Source organism: Xiphophorus hellerii, chromosome 14 (genome assembly GCF_003331165.1).
Source record: "Xiphophorus hellerii strain 12219 chromosome 14, Xiphophorus_hellerii-4.1, whole genome shotgun sequence".
NCBI lineage: Eukaryota > Metazoa > Chordata > Actinopteri > Cyprinodontiformes > Poeciliidae > Xiphophorus > Xiphophorus hellerii.
The window spans coordinates 281,018-300,708 of NC_045685.1; the positions used below are offsets into that span (position 1 = coordinate 281,018).

Here is a 19,691-nt window from a genome sequence, read left to right on the forward strand (position 1 = left end):
ATACAAGTTTAATTTAAATTGTGCACTAATGAGTTAAAATGCTCATGTCTTTCAGAGGTTCACATAACCTCTGTGCAGATGTAATAAACTTACATAAATAATTTCATTCCAGGTTCCCCCAGACTTTCGAACATTTGATACCCAGAGCAACCAGTTTCCTGTCACAGCAGCAACAAATGGTGGCAGTAAAACTACAAAGCTGTTCTTTGATGATAAGCCAATCACATCAGAACCCATACTCCCACCTGACCAGAGTTCATACAAAACACACCGAACTGTTCCTCCTGTACTGTCTGTGCATGAGAAAGCTTCAAATGTAAAGTCCCATGTGTCCAGAGAGAATCCAGGCACATGGGACTTTATGCAAGTTCAGTCCAGAGAAACTTTTTCAGCCGAGTCAGATGAGTTTTTGGTACCAACTGATTATAAGACAATATTTTCTAGTCAACAAGCCCTGGGAATTCCTGAAGCATTCTCCGATGATTTGAGTCCAGTGTCTCCGGTGTTTAGTGGTCCCAGCTCAGCACAATTTGCCTCTCAAGATACCATCAGAGAAGAGTCAGAAGTCACCGAAGACTTTACATTTTCTCTAGGCTTTAGGAGAGTCCTCTCTGAATTGGAGAGAACAGCATCGGAATTTGAATCAAACACTACAACCAACCGACAGAAGAAATCAAGTAAGGTTGTTGAGTCTTCACGTCCATCAGATTCAGAGCCAGAATTCTTTGACTGCCAACAAGACTTTTTTGAATCGGAAGATGTGATGCCAGAAGATGAGATAACTTATTTTTCTGAGCACTCTTCAATAAGCCCAACAAGTAGTTCAGATATGGGCCTACTGAAAGTCCGCCCTGACCACACCACTCAACGTTTCCTTCAAGTAGAACCTAAAAGGCAACAGTCTTCTGGCAGTGAAAGTCTTGATGAATTTGCTTATGATTCACGGGAGTGTGCTGCAGAGGGCAGCTTTCCCATTTGTGAGCAGCTGCTATCTAGAGATCAAGCTGGGTTTTACGATGATGATGACTTCCTGGGAATGGTAAGAGGATGAGCATGAGCACAATGCTGCACTGGTTTCTGACTTACCTAGTTTCAGACAGATTGCCGTTGCATACAAGATGTAGAAAAAAAAAACCTAGATAAATTTTATGAAACTGATGTGCACGAGAGCATAAATTTAAAAGGCAAAGCTGCTCTTTGCAGTTGTTCACTTTGATGCACAGTTGAGATTAACAAGCTGCTCTGAAGAGTTCTAATACATACACCACTGTTTGCATCAATTGGTGTGTGCATGTTGTTTCCCCCCTTAGTGTCAAAAATGAAAACACTGAACATTTCTACATTTCTTTCTCCCATCTGACATTTCAATTCATCGTCCTGAGCAGCGTCCTGAGCTCTTATTGCTGCATGTTTGTTTTAGTTGAACATTGTTGCTTTATTGTGCCTTCTCTTCATCTCACGTTACTTTTATGTACAGCATTTTGAATTTATTTCCCTTGTTTAGCAAGGACAGAAGATGTGTGTGGTTAAGAGAAAAGCCTAAGCATGGGTTGCCTGCAGCAGTTTGTTGTAGTACTACTGCAGAAAACATGACATTCACCCATGCTGGTTGTGTGCTGTCTCCAGGAGATAGCAGAGGAGCTAGGAGCACTGTCCTCTGATAGCTCAGAGGAGGAGGTGCTGACCACCAGAGTGGTCCGACGCAGAATAATCATTCAGGTAACATAAAAGACGATGCAACACCATAAAGAGGTGGAGTGGGTTGTCGAGTTTCACAGGTTCTTAAAGGTTTTATGTAGTGAAACTGAACTTTCAAGATAAAACATTTATTGTAACAATAACTAGGACAACATCCCTCTTAAAAAGCTTCTGTCTTTTAAAATATAAAAATGTTTTCAGTGAGTGTAATCTCACTGAAAACCATGTTAGTGTTCATAACCATACTCTCAGAACTTCTCAGTTTAAAGAATGAACAGTTTTCCACTCACTAAATATGTAATTAAAATGTAACGACTGATGAGAGCTGATTACCAATAAAACCAAGGGTTTGTTTTATTTATCCATAAACCAATATCAAATAACTGCTGAGTAACTAAAGCAGATTAACATTTTTTGCTACCAAGAAAAAGTGACCATGAATTATAATTTAAAGAAAGATTAATGACCAGGAAATTAACCACCAAACTTGAGATCCAATTGCTGTTTTAACTTTCATAGAAACTGCATGAGTCTGACAGCCTTGCCTGAACCCAGGCGGGACAAGATCATCTTAGATAGATTGCCACCAATGGTATTCTGCAACTGATTTGTTTCTGCAGGCAGATATCCTGCCAGACATTCCACCACAGACTGTGACTGAAGAGAAGTACACAGATGAGCATGGCAACATGGTAGTGAAGAAGGTAAGAAATGCAAGACAATAACAGAGAATCCAAACAGTAGGGTGCCGACCCTCTCACCGTAATTGTCCATTTGCATTCATCATCACCAGATCACGCGGAAGGTGATTCGTAAATGTATGTCTCCGGATGGGTCAGAAACACAGGAAGTGAGCATTGAGGGCTCCCACCAGGAGATGGTGAAGATAGAAGAAGGAGATGCTGTGTCCAGAGTGGCAAAGAGAACTGTGCTTCACAGCAAGGGAGAGCAGAAAGAGGTGGGTCCCATTTCCCGGGCTATCTCTACAGTCGGAATCAGACCCTTACCCAAATAAAACAAATTTTTTTCTAAAATTAAATCAGATTAAACTTTGCGTTTTGGGTTTGTTCGAATGAACAATTTTTTTTTTTATTTGCTAAATACAGATCCACCCACAAATTATCTATCCACCTTATTCCTGGGAGGCTTACTGGGGAAATGATTATGGGTCTTACTTCCGGCGCTTAGCGGAAGTAGCAGTATTTCATTGTAATTCGTAGTGTTTTTTGCTAATCTATATTCATGATAGAAATTACATCTCTCTTTTTGGTTATAATTCAATATTTAGTTAAACTTGTTCACGGACACACCGTCTGCTATCAGAGCTGCTCAGTACAGAGGATCGTAATTGTGAGTTTAATCACGGGGAGCGACAGGAACACCATCATTACGTTTTGTAACGTGAATTAGGAGCGCTACTAGCAGCTCGTTTCTCTGAAGAACTGACAGTAATAAAGAAGAGAAAAGCAGAGAAGCTGGTCAGAGATCTGAGCTGCCTTTCTGCACCGACAGTGTAAAACACCAGAACTACATAATATTAGCTTGGTATGAATATGAATTTTATTTTTTGTGTGAATTTAAAAAATAATAAAGTTCATGATCTGAGTCTTTATCATTATGTTTGGGCCAGGACCATTTTTTATAAGACAAAAAAAAAATATATGGGTTTGTTTAGTCCATCACAACCAGAACCTCGAGGTTCTCCGGTGCTGAGTGTCGCTGCAAATCAGCGGAGAAATGACCGCAGCTGCTGCGTTCCAGACCGTAATATGGAGAATCTCCCCACTGGACCAGAACCGAATCACACATTAACCTGTTATAGAGAACTTGCCACTGTAAAGTATCTGCCCTTTCGGAGCTCAGTAACTGTTGTGCTGTTTGTGGCTGTACTTTAATAATCAAACCAAGTTTAATTAGTGGCAGCAACAGGTGTGTCTTGAACGGCTCCCAAAACAAAAGCGGTAGTTTTCATCGTCCACCGACAGATTAGGAAACAAAAAGAATTTGGCTAAAAATTCTAAACTTGAACAGAGAACCCAAAATGCTTTATGTGATCATTTCATTGTGGGAAGTCAAGGGAAGAAAACCTGCGTCTGCATCTGAAGCAGGGTTATTTGTGGCCATTTCTTCAAGTCGCCATCCCTCCCCGCATTAGCTGTAGGTAGCGGTAAAACAATATTGCCATATGTAAGCTGTAATAGCTGGAGTTCCCACATATTTTATAGCCTAAAACCTCTGTGGAAAGCCGGTTAGCGAGTTGCTAATATGTAAACAAATGGCAGTTCCGGTTAGCGGTGGAAGACGCGCCCATAAATCATGCAAAACCTCCAAGGGTGCTATGAAAAAGATGTTTAGGATTGAGTAGTGCCAAAACATGGACTTTGTTTTAAGCCACTTTATTAACCAGTTTGGTTGTGGGCTTCGAGTCATTGGGAGAGCAATTTGGACCCTTAACTTCTTTTCTGATGTTTTTAGATGTAGATTCAATATTTTTACATATTGAATACATCATGATGGCATCTATTTCATGAAGTACAACAGTTCCTCCTCCCATGGTGTGGGCCTGATTGGCAAAACAGGCCCACACCATGATGCTGCCACCCTCGTGAAAAACTGTGTGAATTGGTTTTTGTTAAGCAGACGTGTCAACTGGTTCCTCTCTGGACTTTTATTTTGAGGAATCAAGGCAATGAGAAATGAGAATCTGTAGCAAGACTTCAAAATTTGTCTTCACAGACAGTCTCCATCCAATCTGACTGACTTTAAACTGAAGGATGTCCAATAATGTCAGTTTGTAGAAACACCTTTGACTCTTTTAGGGTTTGTTTCTACCAACTTTTTAACATCTACAAAGTGTTGACTCAAAAAGAAAAGCACAAAATATTTCTTAGATTTTTACATAGGAAATGTACTGACAGTAAGGTTTCATTTTCGTTTAACAGTCATAATGGTGGCCAACCACTATAACTATAAGACTAGAAAAACAAAATTTCTGAAGAAATTTAGCCGGGGCCTGCCAAGGCGCGCCCGTCGGGCTTGGGCCCGGCGTCGTCACGCCACAAATCGGCGTCGACGCCAAAGAACGCCGCAACGTAACCAGTGGCACGCGGAGAACCACAAGAACGTTAAGCGAGGCGGACGTGCACCATTCAGTACGATTTAAAATGTTGTCAAGGCTTTTATTTTGGAAGTTTTGTTAAACTTCATTTCAAAGGGCCAAACTAATCCCATGCGTAATAGTCCTTGGGTTAAAATAGTTATATAATGCTCAAAACACAAGTAGCTGATGTAAAAATATTCAAGGCTTTTATTTTGAAATTTTCAGTATGCTCCATTTTAAAGTTCCGAACTAATCCCATGTGTAACAGTGCTTTGGATGAAAAAGTCATATACGGCCAAAAAAAGCAATTACGTCATGTAAAATATTCAAGGCTTTTATTTTGAAATTTTCAGTATGCTTAATTTTAAAGTTCCAAACTAATCCCATGTGTAACAGTGCTTTGGATGAAAAAGTCACATAAAGCCACAAACAGCAATTACGTCATGTAAAAATATTCAAGGCTTTTATTTTAAAATTTTCAGTATGCTTCATTTCAAAGGGCCAAACTAATCCCATGTGTAACAGTGCTTTGGATGAAAAAGTCAAATAAAGCCAAAAAGAGCAATTACATGATGTAAAAATATTCAAGGCTTTTATTTTGAAATTTTCAGTATGTTTCATTTTAAAGTTCCGAACTAATCCCATGTGTAACAGTGCTTTGGATGAAAAAGTCATACAAAGCCAAAAACAGCAATTACATGATGTAAAAATATTCAAGGCTTTTATTTTAAAATTATTATTATGCTCCATTTTAAAGTTCCAAACTAATACCATGTGTAACAGTGCTTTGGATGAAAAAGTCAAATAAAGCCAAAAAGAGCAATTACATGATGTAAAAATATTCAAGGCTTTTATTTTGAAATTTTCAGTATGCTTCATTTTAAAGTTCCAAACTAATCCCATGTGTAACAGTGCTTTGGATGAAAAAGTCATATAAAGCCAAAAAGAGCAATTACATGATGTAAAAATATTCAAGGCTTTTATTTTGAAATTTTCAGTATGCTTCATTTTAAAGTTCTGAACTAATACCATGTGTAACAGTGCTTTGGATGAAAAAGTCAAATAAAGCCAAAAAAGAGCAATTACGTCATGTAAAAATATTCAGGGCTTTTATTTTGAAATTTTTGTTAAGCCTCATTTTAAAGGGCCAAACTAATACCATGTGTAACAGTGCTTTGGATGAAAAAGTCAAATAAAGCCAAAAAAGAGCAATTACGTCATGTAAAAATATTCAGGGCTTTTATTGTGAAATTTTCAATATGCTTAATTTTAAAGTGTAAAACTAATCCCATGTGTAACAGTTACTGAGTTAAATCAGTTATATACAGCCCAAAGCAGCAATTAGTTGTAAAGGCCAGTTCAGTCCTGATCTGTTTCAACTGAGTATTCCACTATAGATAGAACTACAGTGATGCGTATTCGTAGTCCTAACCAGCAGCCAATAGCCTCTTGAGTTCCGTTGCTATGGTAAATAATGGTCTCAGCAGGTGTGAGCTCTGAGCTCTGAGGTCTCAAACACACAAGTGTGTTTGAGCAAACACACTTTACTGAAAAAAAGCATTGGAAACAAATCCTTCTTGTTCGGGAACCGTAATACATATTCGAAAAGCGTTTTAAGCGTATGACAGTTCAATGTGTCTTCTGCGATAGTCCCGAGATTCATATCTGTACCTCACTCAGAACATTTACAGTGATGAGAGAAAGAAATGTTGTGCCCAGATATGAACCGAGATGGGCTGTCACTCTAATTTGAAGAAAAATGAGAAACTTTGGGTCGCTTAGAGGCAAATTGTGGACAAACCGTAACTGGTATCGACGAGCCGTCTTCACTTTCGAAGAGATCACAGACGTATCTACAAAATGAAATTTGAATGGCATTTCTAGGTGAATTTGTGACGACACAGAAAATCCTCAAAAATAGGGTATTTCTAGGATTTTTCCCATTGACTTATAATGGGGTTTTTTTCGTAGTTTTTTCCGAATTATGTCGCCACGTTAAGCCCAAATCCCACCAAAAGTAATAGCTGGAATGGCGTGAATTTTCTGCACGTTTTGATACCTCATTTGTAGGTGTGCACCCAGCAGTATGAGCCGCATTAACGGTTACGGAAGAAAAATAAAGAAGAACTAGAAAATTTCGGAAGAAATTTAGCCGGGGCCTGCCAAGGCGCGCCCGTCGGGCATGGGCCCGGCGTCGTCACGCCACAAATCGGCGTCGACGCTAAAGAACGCCGCAACGTAATCAGTGGCACGCGGAGAATCGCAAGAACGTTAAGCGAGGCGGACGTGCACCATTCAGTATTATAAAGTAAGTATATCAGCTAAAATCAGCAGAAACGCTAATGTTAGCGTCATTGCTTTCATCAGTATGTGGGAAATCACTAGGATATTTTCTGTAATTGATTTACTCCATTCAGTATACTAAACATTGCTAAAAAGTAAAATAAATAGCTAATAGCTTATTGAAGCTAAAATGCTAACGCTAATGAACCTTGCATTGAACTGTTTAGTAACAGTTCAATGCTCATAAACTGCAGGAAGGCAGTTCATTAGCATTTACCTAATGATTGTCACAAATATAAATTTTCAATAACGCACACACACAACATATTACAGTTTAAAAATATATATTGACCTTATGTTAAAGATTTCTACAAACTTTTTACAGGTAAAGTTTACAATGAACCAAAATTACAACATTTAAAGAATACCATAAATTTAAGAATCTAATGTCTCTGCAATAAAAAGAAATTGCTATCTTTTTATTTTTAAACAACACCTCATATTGTTAAATAACTGATTTTATGTATTCAAGTTTTAAATATTACATTTGAGTTTGCATGGATGTAAAATTACTGCTCAGTTTAAAAATTACAGTATTTTTAAACTGAGCAGTTTAAAAATATGCTCAGTATTTTTAAACTGCTCAGCTAAACTTCGCTCTTTAGCTCGTTAGCTTGTCGATGTTTCAGTTTTATTCGCTGGGAAAATTATTCTTTGTCTGCTTTGAAGATAAGCAGACAAATAATAAAAAACAAGTTTTGATATTAACTCTCAACTTCATTCACAAAACTTTTTCGTTATTTATTACGCAACGAACATGCATTTCACATAAGAACAAAACAATGAGGTGACGTTGCCTGTCCTTGAACACAACGCTGATCCCTCTTCACCCTGTCACCAACTCACACACATCCTCATTGTGTTGTGTTCTGTAAATAAACAAAACACAAGCAAAATCAATAAACTATATGCATATTCCAGTATACTGAGTTTTGGTTTTACATTCATTCTATTTAAATGTAGTTTGTTTGTGCTTACCAATGTTTTCTGGCCGGATGTCAGGCACCGTTTTCCCCTGGTCAGTTCGTCGATGTCTGGTTTTAGTTCTATTCTGTGGCAATCCGCAAAACGGCGTGTAGGTTTTCGTCAGTAATGCGCGATCTGTGCTTGGTCTTGTTTAAAGTCATTATTGAAAACATCTGTTCGCACAGATAGGTGCTTCCAAACGTGGACAAAACACGAGCTGCGTGGAGTCGAAGCTGTGGCATCAAATCAGGGGCAGTAGACGGTAAAAGTAAAAGTCCTCGATTGAAACATCACGGAACTTCGCTCTTTAGCTTCTTAGCTTGTCGATGTTTCAGTTTTATTCGCTGGGAAAATTAATAATCAGCTTGAGGTGACTCTGCTGCACTCTAGTGGCGAGAAGCCGTAATGTTGGTTGGTAAGAATCGGAAGGCATTATGGGATATGTAGTTTGTAGTCAATTCGTGCTCAAAACCTATTTTAAGTCAATCAATGGGGCTGTAAAACGGTGGTAGGGGGGAGAGGGCCACATAAAATGACGTAGCGGGCCACATGTGGCCCGCGGGCCTTGAGTTTGACACATGTGCAATAGAGGATCTATCTGCTGCTCATGCAAAACAGTCTATTTTAATCCTATGTGTAATAGTCATTGGGTTAAATCAGTTATATAATGCTGAAAACGCAAGTAGTTGATGTAAAAATATTCAAGGCTTTTATTTTGAAATTTTCAGTATGCTTCATTTTAAAGTTCTGAACTAATACCACGTGTAAGAGTGCTTTGGATGAAAAAGTCAAATAAAGCCAAAAAGAGCAATTACGTCATGTAAAAATATTCAAGGCTTTTATTTTGAAATTTTCAGTATGCTTCATTTCAAAGGGCCAAACTAATACCATGTGTAACAGTGCTTTGGATGAAAAAGTCAAATAAAGCCAAAAAGAGCAATTACATGATGTAAAAATATTCAAGGCTTTTATTTTGAAATTTTCAGTATGCTTCATTTTAAAGTTCTGAACTAATACCACGTGTAAGAGTGCTTTGGATGAAAAAGTCAAATAAAGCCAAAAAGAGCAATTACGTCATGTAAAAATATTCAAGGCTTTTATTTTGAAAATTTCAGTATGCTTCATTTCAAAGGGCCAAACTAATCCCATGTGTAACAGTGCTTTGGATGAAAAAGTCATATACGGCCAAAAAGAGCAATTACATGATGTAAAAATATTCAAGGCTTTTATTTTGAAATTATTATTATGCTCCATTTTAAAGTTCCAAACTAATCCCATGTGTAACAGTGCTTTGGATGAAAAAGTCATACAAAGCCAAAAACAGCAATTACATGATGTAAAAATATTCAAGGCTTTTATTTTGAAATTATTATTATGCTCCATTTTAAAGTTCCGAACTAATCCCATGTGTAACATTGCTTTGGATGAAAAAGTCATATACGGCCAAAAAGAGCAATTACGTCATGTAAAATATTCAAGGCTTTTATTTTGAAATTTTCAGTATGCTTAATTTTAAAGTTCCAAACTAATCCCATGTGTAACAGTGCTTTGGATGGAAAAGTCAAATAAAGCCAAAAAGAGCAATTACGTCATGTCAAAATATTCAGGGCTTTTATTTTGAAATTTTCAGTATGCTTAATTTTAAAGTTCCAAACTAATCCCATGTGTAACAGTGCTTTGGATGGAAAAGTCAAATAAAGCCAAAAAGAGCAATTACGTCATGTCAAAATATTCAGGGCTTTTATTTTGAAATTTTCAGTATGCTTAATTTTAAAGTTCCAAACTAATCCCATGTGTAACAGTTACTGAGTTAAATCAGTTATATACAGCCCATAGCAGCACGTAGTTCTAAAGGCCAGTTCTCAGTCCTGATCTGTTTCAACTGAGGATAGATAGAACTACAATGATGCGTATTTGTAGTCCAAACCAGCAGCCAATAGCCTCTTGAGATCCGTTGCTATGTTAAATAAGTTTCACACTAAGGTGTGAAGTGTTAGTGAAAGAGCCTCAGAGCCTCAGAAAATCCTGTCGCATGACTTTGCTCTGAAGCACCGTGACAGAAAACCGTACGGTCTAGATAAATTTCGAAAACATTTTACCGGAGCAGACAGGCGTATCAATGTCAGGACCGATTTTGATACTAATCGTGCGATATTTGTGGGCGTGATGGCGATTTCAAAAATGATTTGGGCTGAAAAAGTTGTCTTGATCTCTCACTCTAATCAGTGAGAGAAGCTCTCTAACTTTAGGAAATATGAGAAACTTTGGGTCGCTTAGAGGCAAATTGTGGACAAACCGTAACTGGTATCGACGAGCCGTCTTCACTTTCGAAGAGATCACAGACGTATCTACAAAATGAAATTTGAATGGCATTTCTAGGTGAATTTGTGACGACACAGAAAATCCTCAAAAATAGGGTATTTCTAGGATTTTTCCCATTGACTTTTAATGGGGTTTTTTTCGTAGTTTTTTGCGAATTATGTCGCCACGTTAAGCCCAAATCCCACCACAAGTAATAGCTCCAATGGCGTGAATTTTCTGCACGTTTTGATACCTCATTTGTAGGTGTGCACCCAGCGGTATGAGCCGCATTAACGGTTACGGAAGAATAAAGAATATTAAAGAGACGCTTCTCTCCGACAATAGTAATAGGTTCCTGCCATTGCTTTGCATGGCAGGCCCCAACTAGAAAATTTCGGAAGAAATTTAGCCGGGGCCTGCCAAGGCGCGCCCGTCGGTCTGGGCCCGGCGTCGTCACGCTACAAATCGGCATCGACGCTAAAGAACGCCGCGACGTAATCAGTGGCACGCGGAGAATCGCAAGAACGTTAAGTGAGGCGGACGTGCACCGTTCAGTATTATAAAGTAAGTATATCAGCTAAAATCAGCAGAAATGCTAATGTTAGCGTCATTCCTTTCATCAGCATGTGGGAAATCACTAGGATATTTTCTGTAATTGATTTACTCCATTCAGTATACTAAACATTGCTAAAAAGTAAAATAAATAGCTAATAGCTTATTGAAGCTAAAATGCTAACGCTAATTAACCTTGCATTGAACTGTTTAGTAACAGTTCAATGCTCATAAACTGCAGGAAGGCAGTTCATTAGCATTTACCTAATGATTGTCACAAATATAAATTTTCAATAACGCACACACACACAACATATTACAGTTTAAAAATATATATTGACCTTATGTTAAAGATTTCTACAAACTTTTTACAGGTAAAGTTTACAATGAACCAAAATTACAACATTTAAAGAATACCATAAATTTAAGAATCTAATGTCTCTGCAATAAAAAGAAATTGCTATCTTTTTTATTTTTAAACAACACCTCATATTGTTAAATAACTGATTTTATGTATTCAAGTTTTAAATATTACATTTGAGTTTGCATGGATGTAAAATTACTGCTCAGTTTAAAAATTACAGTATTTTTAAACTGAGCAGTTTAAAAATATGCTCAGTATTTTTAAACTGCTCAGCTAAACTTTGCTCTTTAGCTTGTTAGCTTGTCGATGTTTCAGTTTTATTCGCTGGGAAAATTATTCTTTGTCTGCTTTGAAGATAAGCAGACAAATAATAAAAAACAAGTTTTGATATTAACTCTCAACTTCATTCACAAAACTTTTTCGTTATTTATTACACAACGAACATGCATTTCACATAAGAACAAAACAATGAGGTGACGTTGCCTGTCCTTGAACACAACGCTGATCCCTCTTCACCCTGTCAATAACTCACACACATCCTCATTGTGTTGTGTTCTGTAAATAAACAAAACACAAGCAAAATCAATAAACTATATGCATATTCCAGTATACTGAGTTTTGGTTTTACATTCATTCTATTTAAATGTAGTTTGTTTGTGCTTACCAATGTTTTCTGGCCGGATGTCAGGCACCGTTTCCCCCTGGTCAGTTCGTCGATGTCTGGTTTTAGTTCTATTCTGTGGCAATCCGCAAAACGGCGTGTAGGTTTTCGTCAGTAATGCGCGATCTGTGCTTGGTCTTGTTTAAAGTCATTATTGAAAACATCTCTTCGCACAGATAGGTGCTTCCAAACGTGGACAAAACACGAGCTGCGTGGAGTCGAAGCTGCGGCATCAAATCAGGGGCAGTAGACGGTAAAAGTAAAAGTCCTCGATTGAAACATCACGGAACTTCGCTCTTTAGCTTCTTAGCTTGTCGATGTTTCAGTTTTATTCGCTGGGAAAATTAATAATCAGCTTGAGGTGACTCTGCTGCACTCTAGTGGCGAGAAGCCATAATGTTGGTTGGTAAGAATCGGAAGGCATTATGGGATATGTAGTTTGTAGTCCATTCGTGCTCAAAACAATTAATAATCAGCTTGAGGTGACTCTGCTGCACTCTAGTGGCGAGAAGCCGTAATGTTGGTTGGTAAGAATCGGAAGGCATTATGGGATATGTAGTTTGTAGTCCATTCGTGCTCAAAACCTATTTTAAGTCAATCAATGGGGCTGTGAAACGGTGGTAGGGGGGAGAGGGCCACATAAAATGACGTAGCGGGCCACATGTGGCCCGCGGGCCTTGAGTTTGACACATGTGCAATAGAGGATCTATCTGCTGCTCATGCAAAACAGTCTATTTTAATCCCATGTGTAATAGTCATTGGGTTAAATCAGTTATATAATGCTGAAAACGCAAGTAGTTGATGTAAAAATATTCAAGGCTTTTATTTTGAAATTTTCAGTATGCTTCATTTCAAAGGGCCAAACTAATACCATGTGTAACAGTGCTTTGGATGAAAAAGTCAAATAAAGCCAAAAAGAGCAATTACATGATGTAAAAATATTCAAGGCTTTTATTTTGAAATTTTTGTTAAGCTTCATTTCAAAGGGCCAAACTAATACCATGTGTAACAGTGCTTTGGATGAAAAAGTGAAATAAAGCCAAAAACAGCAATTACCTGATGTAAAAATATTCAAGGCTTTTATTTTGAAATTTTCATCAAGCTTAATTTTAAATTGCCACACTAATCCCATGTGTAACAATTGCTGGGTTAAATCAGTTATATACAGCTCAAAAGAGCAATTTTCTGATGTAAAAATATTCAAGGCTTTTATTTTGAAATTTTTGTTAAGCTTCATTTCAAAGGGCCAAACTAATACCATGTGTAACAGTGCTTTGGATGAAAAAGTCAAATAAAGCCAAAAAGAGCAATTACATGATGTAAAAATATTCAAGGCTTTTATTGTGAAATTTTTGTTAAGCTTCATTTTAAAGTTCAAAACTAATCCCATGTGTAACAGTTACTGAGTTAAATCAGTTATATACAGCCCATAGCAGCAATTAGTTGTAAAGGCCAGTTCAGTCCTGATCTGTTTCAACTGAGGATAGATAGAACTACAATGATGCGTATTTGTAGTCCAAATCAGCAGCCAATAGCCTCTTGAGTTCCGTTGCTATGTTAAATAAGTTTCACACCAAGGTGTGAAGTGTTAGTGAAAGAGCCTGAGAGCCTCAGAAAATCCTGTCGCATGACTTTGCTCTGAAGCACCGTGACAGAAAACCGTACGGTCTAGATAAATTTCGAAAACATTTTACCGGAGCAGACAGGCGTATCAATGTCAGGACCGATTTTGATACTAATCGTGCGATATTTGTGGGCGTGATGGCGATTTCAAAAATGATTTGGGTTGAAAAAGTTGTCTTCATCTCTCACTCTAATCAGCGAGAGAAGCACTGTAATTTTCGGAAAAATGAGAAACTTTGGGTCGCTTAGAGGCAAATTGTGGACAAACCGTAACTGGTATCGACGAGCCGTCTTCACTTTCGAAGAGATCACAGACGTATCTACAAAATGAAATTTGAATGGCATTTCTAGGTGAATTTGTGACGACACAGAAAATCCTCAAAAATAGGGTATTTCCAGGATTTTTCCCATTGACTTATAATGGGGTTTTTTTCGTAGTTTTTTGCGAATTATGTCGCCACGTTAACCCCAAATCCCACCAAAAATAATAGCTCCAATGGCGTGAATTTTCTGCACGTTTTGATACCTCATTTGTAGGTGTGCACCCAGCGGTATGAGCCGCATTAACGGTGACGGAAGAAAAATAAAGAATTATAATAAAGAGACGCTTGTTGGGTGTAGAGTAATAGGTTCCTGCCATTGCTTTGCATGGCAGGCCCCAACTAGAAAATTTCGGAAGAAATTTAGCCGGGGCCTGCCAAGGCGCGCCCGTCGGGCATGGGCCCGGCGTTGTCACGCTACAAATCGGCGTCGACGCTAAAGAACGCCGCAACGTAATCAGTGGCACGCGGAGAATCGCAAGAACGTTAAGCGAGGCGGACGTGCACCATTCAGTATTATAAAGTAAGTATATCAGCTAAAATCAGCAGAAACGCTAATGTTAGCGTCATTGCTTTCATCAGTATGTGGGAAATCACTAGGATATTTTCTGTAATTGATTTACTCCATTCAGTATACTAAACATTGCTAAAAAGTAAAATAAATAGCTAATAGCTTATTGAAGCTAAAATGCTAACGCTAATGAACCTTGCATTGAACTGTTTAGTAACAGTTCAATGCTCATAAACTGCAGGAAGGCAGTTCATTAGCATTTACCTAATGATTGTCACAAATATAAATTTTCAATAACGCACACACACACAACATATTACAGTTTAAAAATATATATTGACCTTATGTTAAAGATTTCTACAAACTTTTTACAGGTAAAGTTTACAATGAACCAAAATTACAACATTTAAAGAATACCATAAATTTAAGAATCTAATGTCTCTGCAATAAAAAGAAATTGCTATCTTTTTTATTTTTAAACAACACCTCATATTGTTAAATAACTGATTTTATGTATTCAAGTTTTAAATATTACATTTGAGTTTGCATGGATGTAAAATTACTGCTCAGTTTAAAAATTACAGTATTTTTAAACTGAGCAGTTTAAAAATATGCTCAGTATTTTTAAACTGCTCAGCTAAACTTCGCTCTTTAGCTCGTTAGCTTGTCGATGTTTCAGTTTTATTCGCTGGGAAAATTATTCTTTGTCTGCTTTGAAGATAAGCAGACAAATAATAAAAAACAAGTTTTGATATTAACTCTCAACTTCATTCACAAAACTTTTTCGTTATTTATTACGCAACGAACTGTCCTTGAACACAACGCTGATCCCTCTTCACCCTGTCACCAACTCACACACATCCTCATTGTGTTGTGTTCTGTAAATAAACAAAACACAAGCAAAATCAATAAACTATATGCATATTCCAGTATACTGAGTTTTGGTTTTACATTCATTCTATTTAAATGTAGTTTGTTCGTGCTTACCAATGTTTTCTGGCCGGATGTCAGGCACCGTTTTCCCCTGGTCAGTTCGTCGATGTCTGGTTTTAGTTCTATTCTGTGGCAATCCGCAAAACGGCGTGTAGGTTTTCGTCAGTAATGCGCGATCTGTGCTTGGCCTTGTTTAAATTCATTATTGAAAACATCTGTTCGCACAGATAGGTGCTTCCAAACGTGGACAAAACACGAGCTGCATGGAGTCGAAGCTGTGGCATCAAATCAGGGGGCAGTAGACGGTAAAAGTCCTCGATTGAAACATCACGGGACTTCGCTCTTTAGCTTGTTAGCTTGTCGATGTTTCAGTTTTATTCGCTGGGAAAATTAATAATCAGCTTGAGGTGACTCTGCTGCACTCTAGTGGCGAGAAGCCGTAATGTTGGTTGGTAAGAATCGGAAGGCATTATGGGATATGTAGTTTGTAGTCAATTCGTGCTCAAAACCTATTTTAAGTCAATCAACGGGGCTGTCAAACGGTGGTAGGGGGGAGAGGGCCACATAAAACGACGTAGCCGGCCACATGTGGCCCGCGGGCCTTGAGTTTGACACATGTGCAATAGAGGATCTATCTGCTGCTCATGCAAAACAGTCTATTTTAATCCCATGTGTAATAGTCATTGGGTTAAATCAGTTATATAATGCTGAAAACGCAAGTAGTTGATGTAAAAATATTCAAGGCTTTTATTTTGAAATTTTCAGTATGCTTAATTTCAAAGTTCCGAACGAATCCCATGTGTAACAGTGCTTTGCATGAAAAAGTCAAATAAAGCCAAAAAGAGCAATTACATGATGTAAAAATATTCAAGGCTATTATTTTGAAATTTTCAGTATGCTTCATTTCAAAGGGCCAAACTAATACCATGTGTAACAGTGCTTTGGATGAAAAAGTCAAATAAAGCCAAAAAGAGCAATTACATGATGTAAAAATATTCAAGGCTTTTATTGTGAAATTTTCAATATGCTTAATTTTAAAGTTTAAAACTAATCCCATGTGTAACAGTTACTGAGTTAAATCAGTTATATACAGCCCATAGCAGCAATTAGTTCTAAAGGCCAGTTCAGTCCTGATCTGTTTCAACTGAGCGGTCCACTATAGATAGAACTACAGCGATGCGTATTTGTAGTCCAAACCAGCAGCCAATAGCCTCTTGAGATCCGTTGCTATGGCAAATAATGGTCTCAGCAGGGTGTGAGCTCTGAGCTCTGAGCTGTCAAACACACAATTGTGTGTTTGAGCAAACACGTTTTACTGACAAAAAGCATTGGAAACAAATCCTTCCTGTTGGGGAACCGTAATACATATTCGAAAAGCGTTTAAAGCGTATGAGAGGTCAATGTGTCTTCTGCGATAGTCCCGAGATTCATATCTGTACCTCACTCAGAGCATTTACAGCGATGAGAGAAAGAAATGTTGTGCCCAGATCTGAAATTCTATTCAAATACATGGGAGAGAGCCTCAGACAGCCTCAGAAAATCCTGTCGCATGACTTTGCTCTGAAGCACCGTGACAGAAAACCGTACGGTCTAGATAAATTTCGAAAACATTTTACCGGAGCAGACAGGCGTATCAATGTCAGGACCGATTTTGATACTAATCGTGCGATATTTGTGGGCGTGATGGCGATTTCAAAAATGATTTGGGCTGAAAAAGTTGTCTTCATCTCTCACTCTAAGCAGCCAGAGACGCACTCTAACTTTAGGAAAAATGAGAAACTTTGGGTCGCTTAGAGGCAAATTGTGGACAAACCGTAACTGGTATCGACGAGCCGTCTTCACTTTCGAAGAGATCACAGACGTATCTACAAAATGAAATTTGAATGGCATTTCTAGGTGAATTTGTGACGACACAGAAAATCCTCAAAAATAGGGTATTTCTAGGATTTTTCCCATTGACTTATAATGGGGTTTTTTTCGTAGTTTTTTGCGAATTATGTCGCCACGTTAAGCCCAAATCCCACCAAAAGTAATAGCTGGAATGGCGTGAATTTTCTGCACGTTTTGATACCTCATTTGTAGGTGTGCACCCAGCAGTATGAGCCGCATTAACGGTTACGGAAGAAAAATAAAGAATAAAGAAACACTTTCTCCGACAATAGTAATAGGTTCCTGCCATTGCTTTGCATGGCAGGCCCCAACTAGAAAATTTCGGAAGAAATTTAGCCGGGGCCTGCCAAGGCGCGCCCGTCGGGCATGGGCCCGGCGTCGTCACGCTACAAATCGGCGTCGACGCTAAAGAACGCCGCAACGTAATCAGTGGCACGCGGAGAATCGCAAGAACGTTAAGCGAGGCGGACGTGCACCATTCAGTATTATAACGTAAGTATATCAGCTAAAATCAGCAGAAACGCTAATGTTAGCGTCATTGCTTTCATCAGTATGTGGGAAATCACTAGGATATTTTCTGTAATTGATTTACTCCATTCAGTATACTAAACATTGCTAAAAAGTAAAATAAATAGCTAATAGCTTATTGAAGCTAAAATGCTAACGCTAATGAACCTTGCACTGAACTGTTTAGTAACAGTTCAATGCTCATAAACTGCAGGAAGGCAGTTCATTAGCATTTACCTAATGATTGTCACAAATATAAATTTTCAATAACGCACACACACACACAACATATTACAGTTTAAAAATATATATTGACCTTATGTTAAAGATTTCTACAAACTTTTTACAGGTAAAGTTTACAATGAACCAAAATTACAACATTTAAAGAATACCATAAATTTAAGAATCTAATGTCTCTGCAATAAAAAGAAATTGCTATCTTTTTTATTTTTAAACAACACCTCATATTGTTAAATAACTGATTTTATGTATTCAAGTTTTAAATATTACATTTGAGTTTGCATGGATGTAAAATTACTGCTCAGTTTAAAAATTACAGTATTTTTAAACTGAGCAGTTTAAAAATATGCTCAGTATTTTTAAACTGCTCAGCTAAACTTTGCTCTTTAGCTCGTTAGCTTGTCGATGTTTCAGTTTTATTCGCTGGGAAAATTATTCTTTGTCTGCTTTGAAGATAAGCAGACAAATAATAAAAAACAAGTTTTGATATTAACTCTCAACTTCATTCACAAAACTTTTTCGTTATTTATTACGCAACGAACTGTCCTTGAACACAACGCTGATCCCTCTTCACCCTGTCACCAACTCACACACATCCTCATTGTGTTGTGTTCTGTAAATAAACAAAACACAAGCAAAATCAATAAACTATATGCATATTCCAGTATACTGAGTTTTGGTTTTACATTCATTCTATTTAAATTTAGTTTGTTCGTGCTTACCAATGTTTCCCCTGGTCAGTTCGTCGATGTCTGGTTTTAGTTCTATTCTGTGGCAATCCGCAAAACGGCGTGTAGGTTTTCGTCAGTAATGCGCGATCTGTGCTTGGCCTTGTTTAAATTCATTATTGAAAACATCTGTTCGCACAGATAGGTGCTTCCAAACGTGGACAAAACACGAGCTGCATGGAGTCGAAGCTGTGGCATCAAATCAGGGGGCAGTAGACGGTAAAAGTCCTCGATTGAAACATCACGGGACTTCGCTCTTTAGCTTGTTAGCTTGTCGATGTTTCAGTTTTATTCGCTGGGAAAATTAATAATCAGCTTGAGGTGACTCTGCTGCACTCTAGTGGCGAGAAGCCGTAATGTTGGTTGGTAAGAATCGGAAGGCATTATGGGATATGTAGTTTGTAGTCAATTCGTGCTCAAAACCTATTTTAAGTCAATCAATGGGGCTGTAAAACGGTGGTAGGGGGGAGAGGGCCACATAAAATGACGTAGCCGGCCACATGTGGCCCGCGGGCCTTGAGTTTGACACATGTGCAATAGAGGATCTATCTGCTGCTCATGCAAAACAGTCTATTTTAATCCCATGTGTAATAGTCATTGGGTTAAATCAGTTATATAATGCTGAAAACGCAAGTAGTTGATGTAAAAATATTCAAGGCTTTTATTTTGAAATTATTATTATGCTCCATTTTAAAGTTCCGAACTAATACCACGTGTAACATTGCTTTGGATGAAAAAGTCACATAAAGCCAAAAACAGCAATTACCTGATGTAACAACATTCAAGGCTTTTATTTTGAAATTATTATTATGCTCCATTTTAAAGTTCCGAACTAATCCCATGTGTAACATTGCTTTGGATGAAAAAGTCATATACGGCCAAAAAGAGCAATTACATGATGTAAAAATATTCAAGGCTTTTATTTTGAAATTATTATTATGCTCCATTTTAAAG

General features: G+C 37.7%; 1 protein-coding gene across 31 annotated transcripts in view; it reads left to right on the forward strand.

The window, feature by feature from the left end:
* The window catches only part of ank2b (ankyrin 2b, neuronal), a 250,031-nt gene that overhangs the window by 217,589 nt on the left and 12,751 nt on the right, over positions 1-19,691 (forward strand). For 30 of the 31 annotated variants that reach the window (XM_032582192.1, XM_032582194.1, XM_032582187.1 and 27 more), the window contains 3 exons: positions 1,627-1,719; positions 2,319-2,402; positions 2,492-2,656. In XM_032582192.1, coding sequence (XP_032438083.1) covers positions 1,627-1,719; positions 2,319-2,402; positions 2,492-2,656 — 342 coding nt within the window. The remainder of the gene's footprint in view (positions 1-1,626; positions 1,720-2,318; positions 2,403-2,491; positions 2,657-19,691) is intronic. The other variant, XM_032582193.1, reaches the window with a different exon arrangement.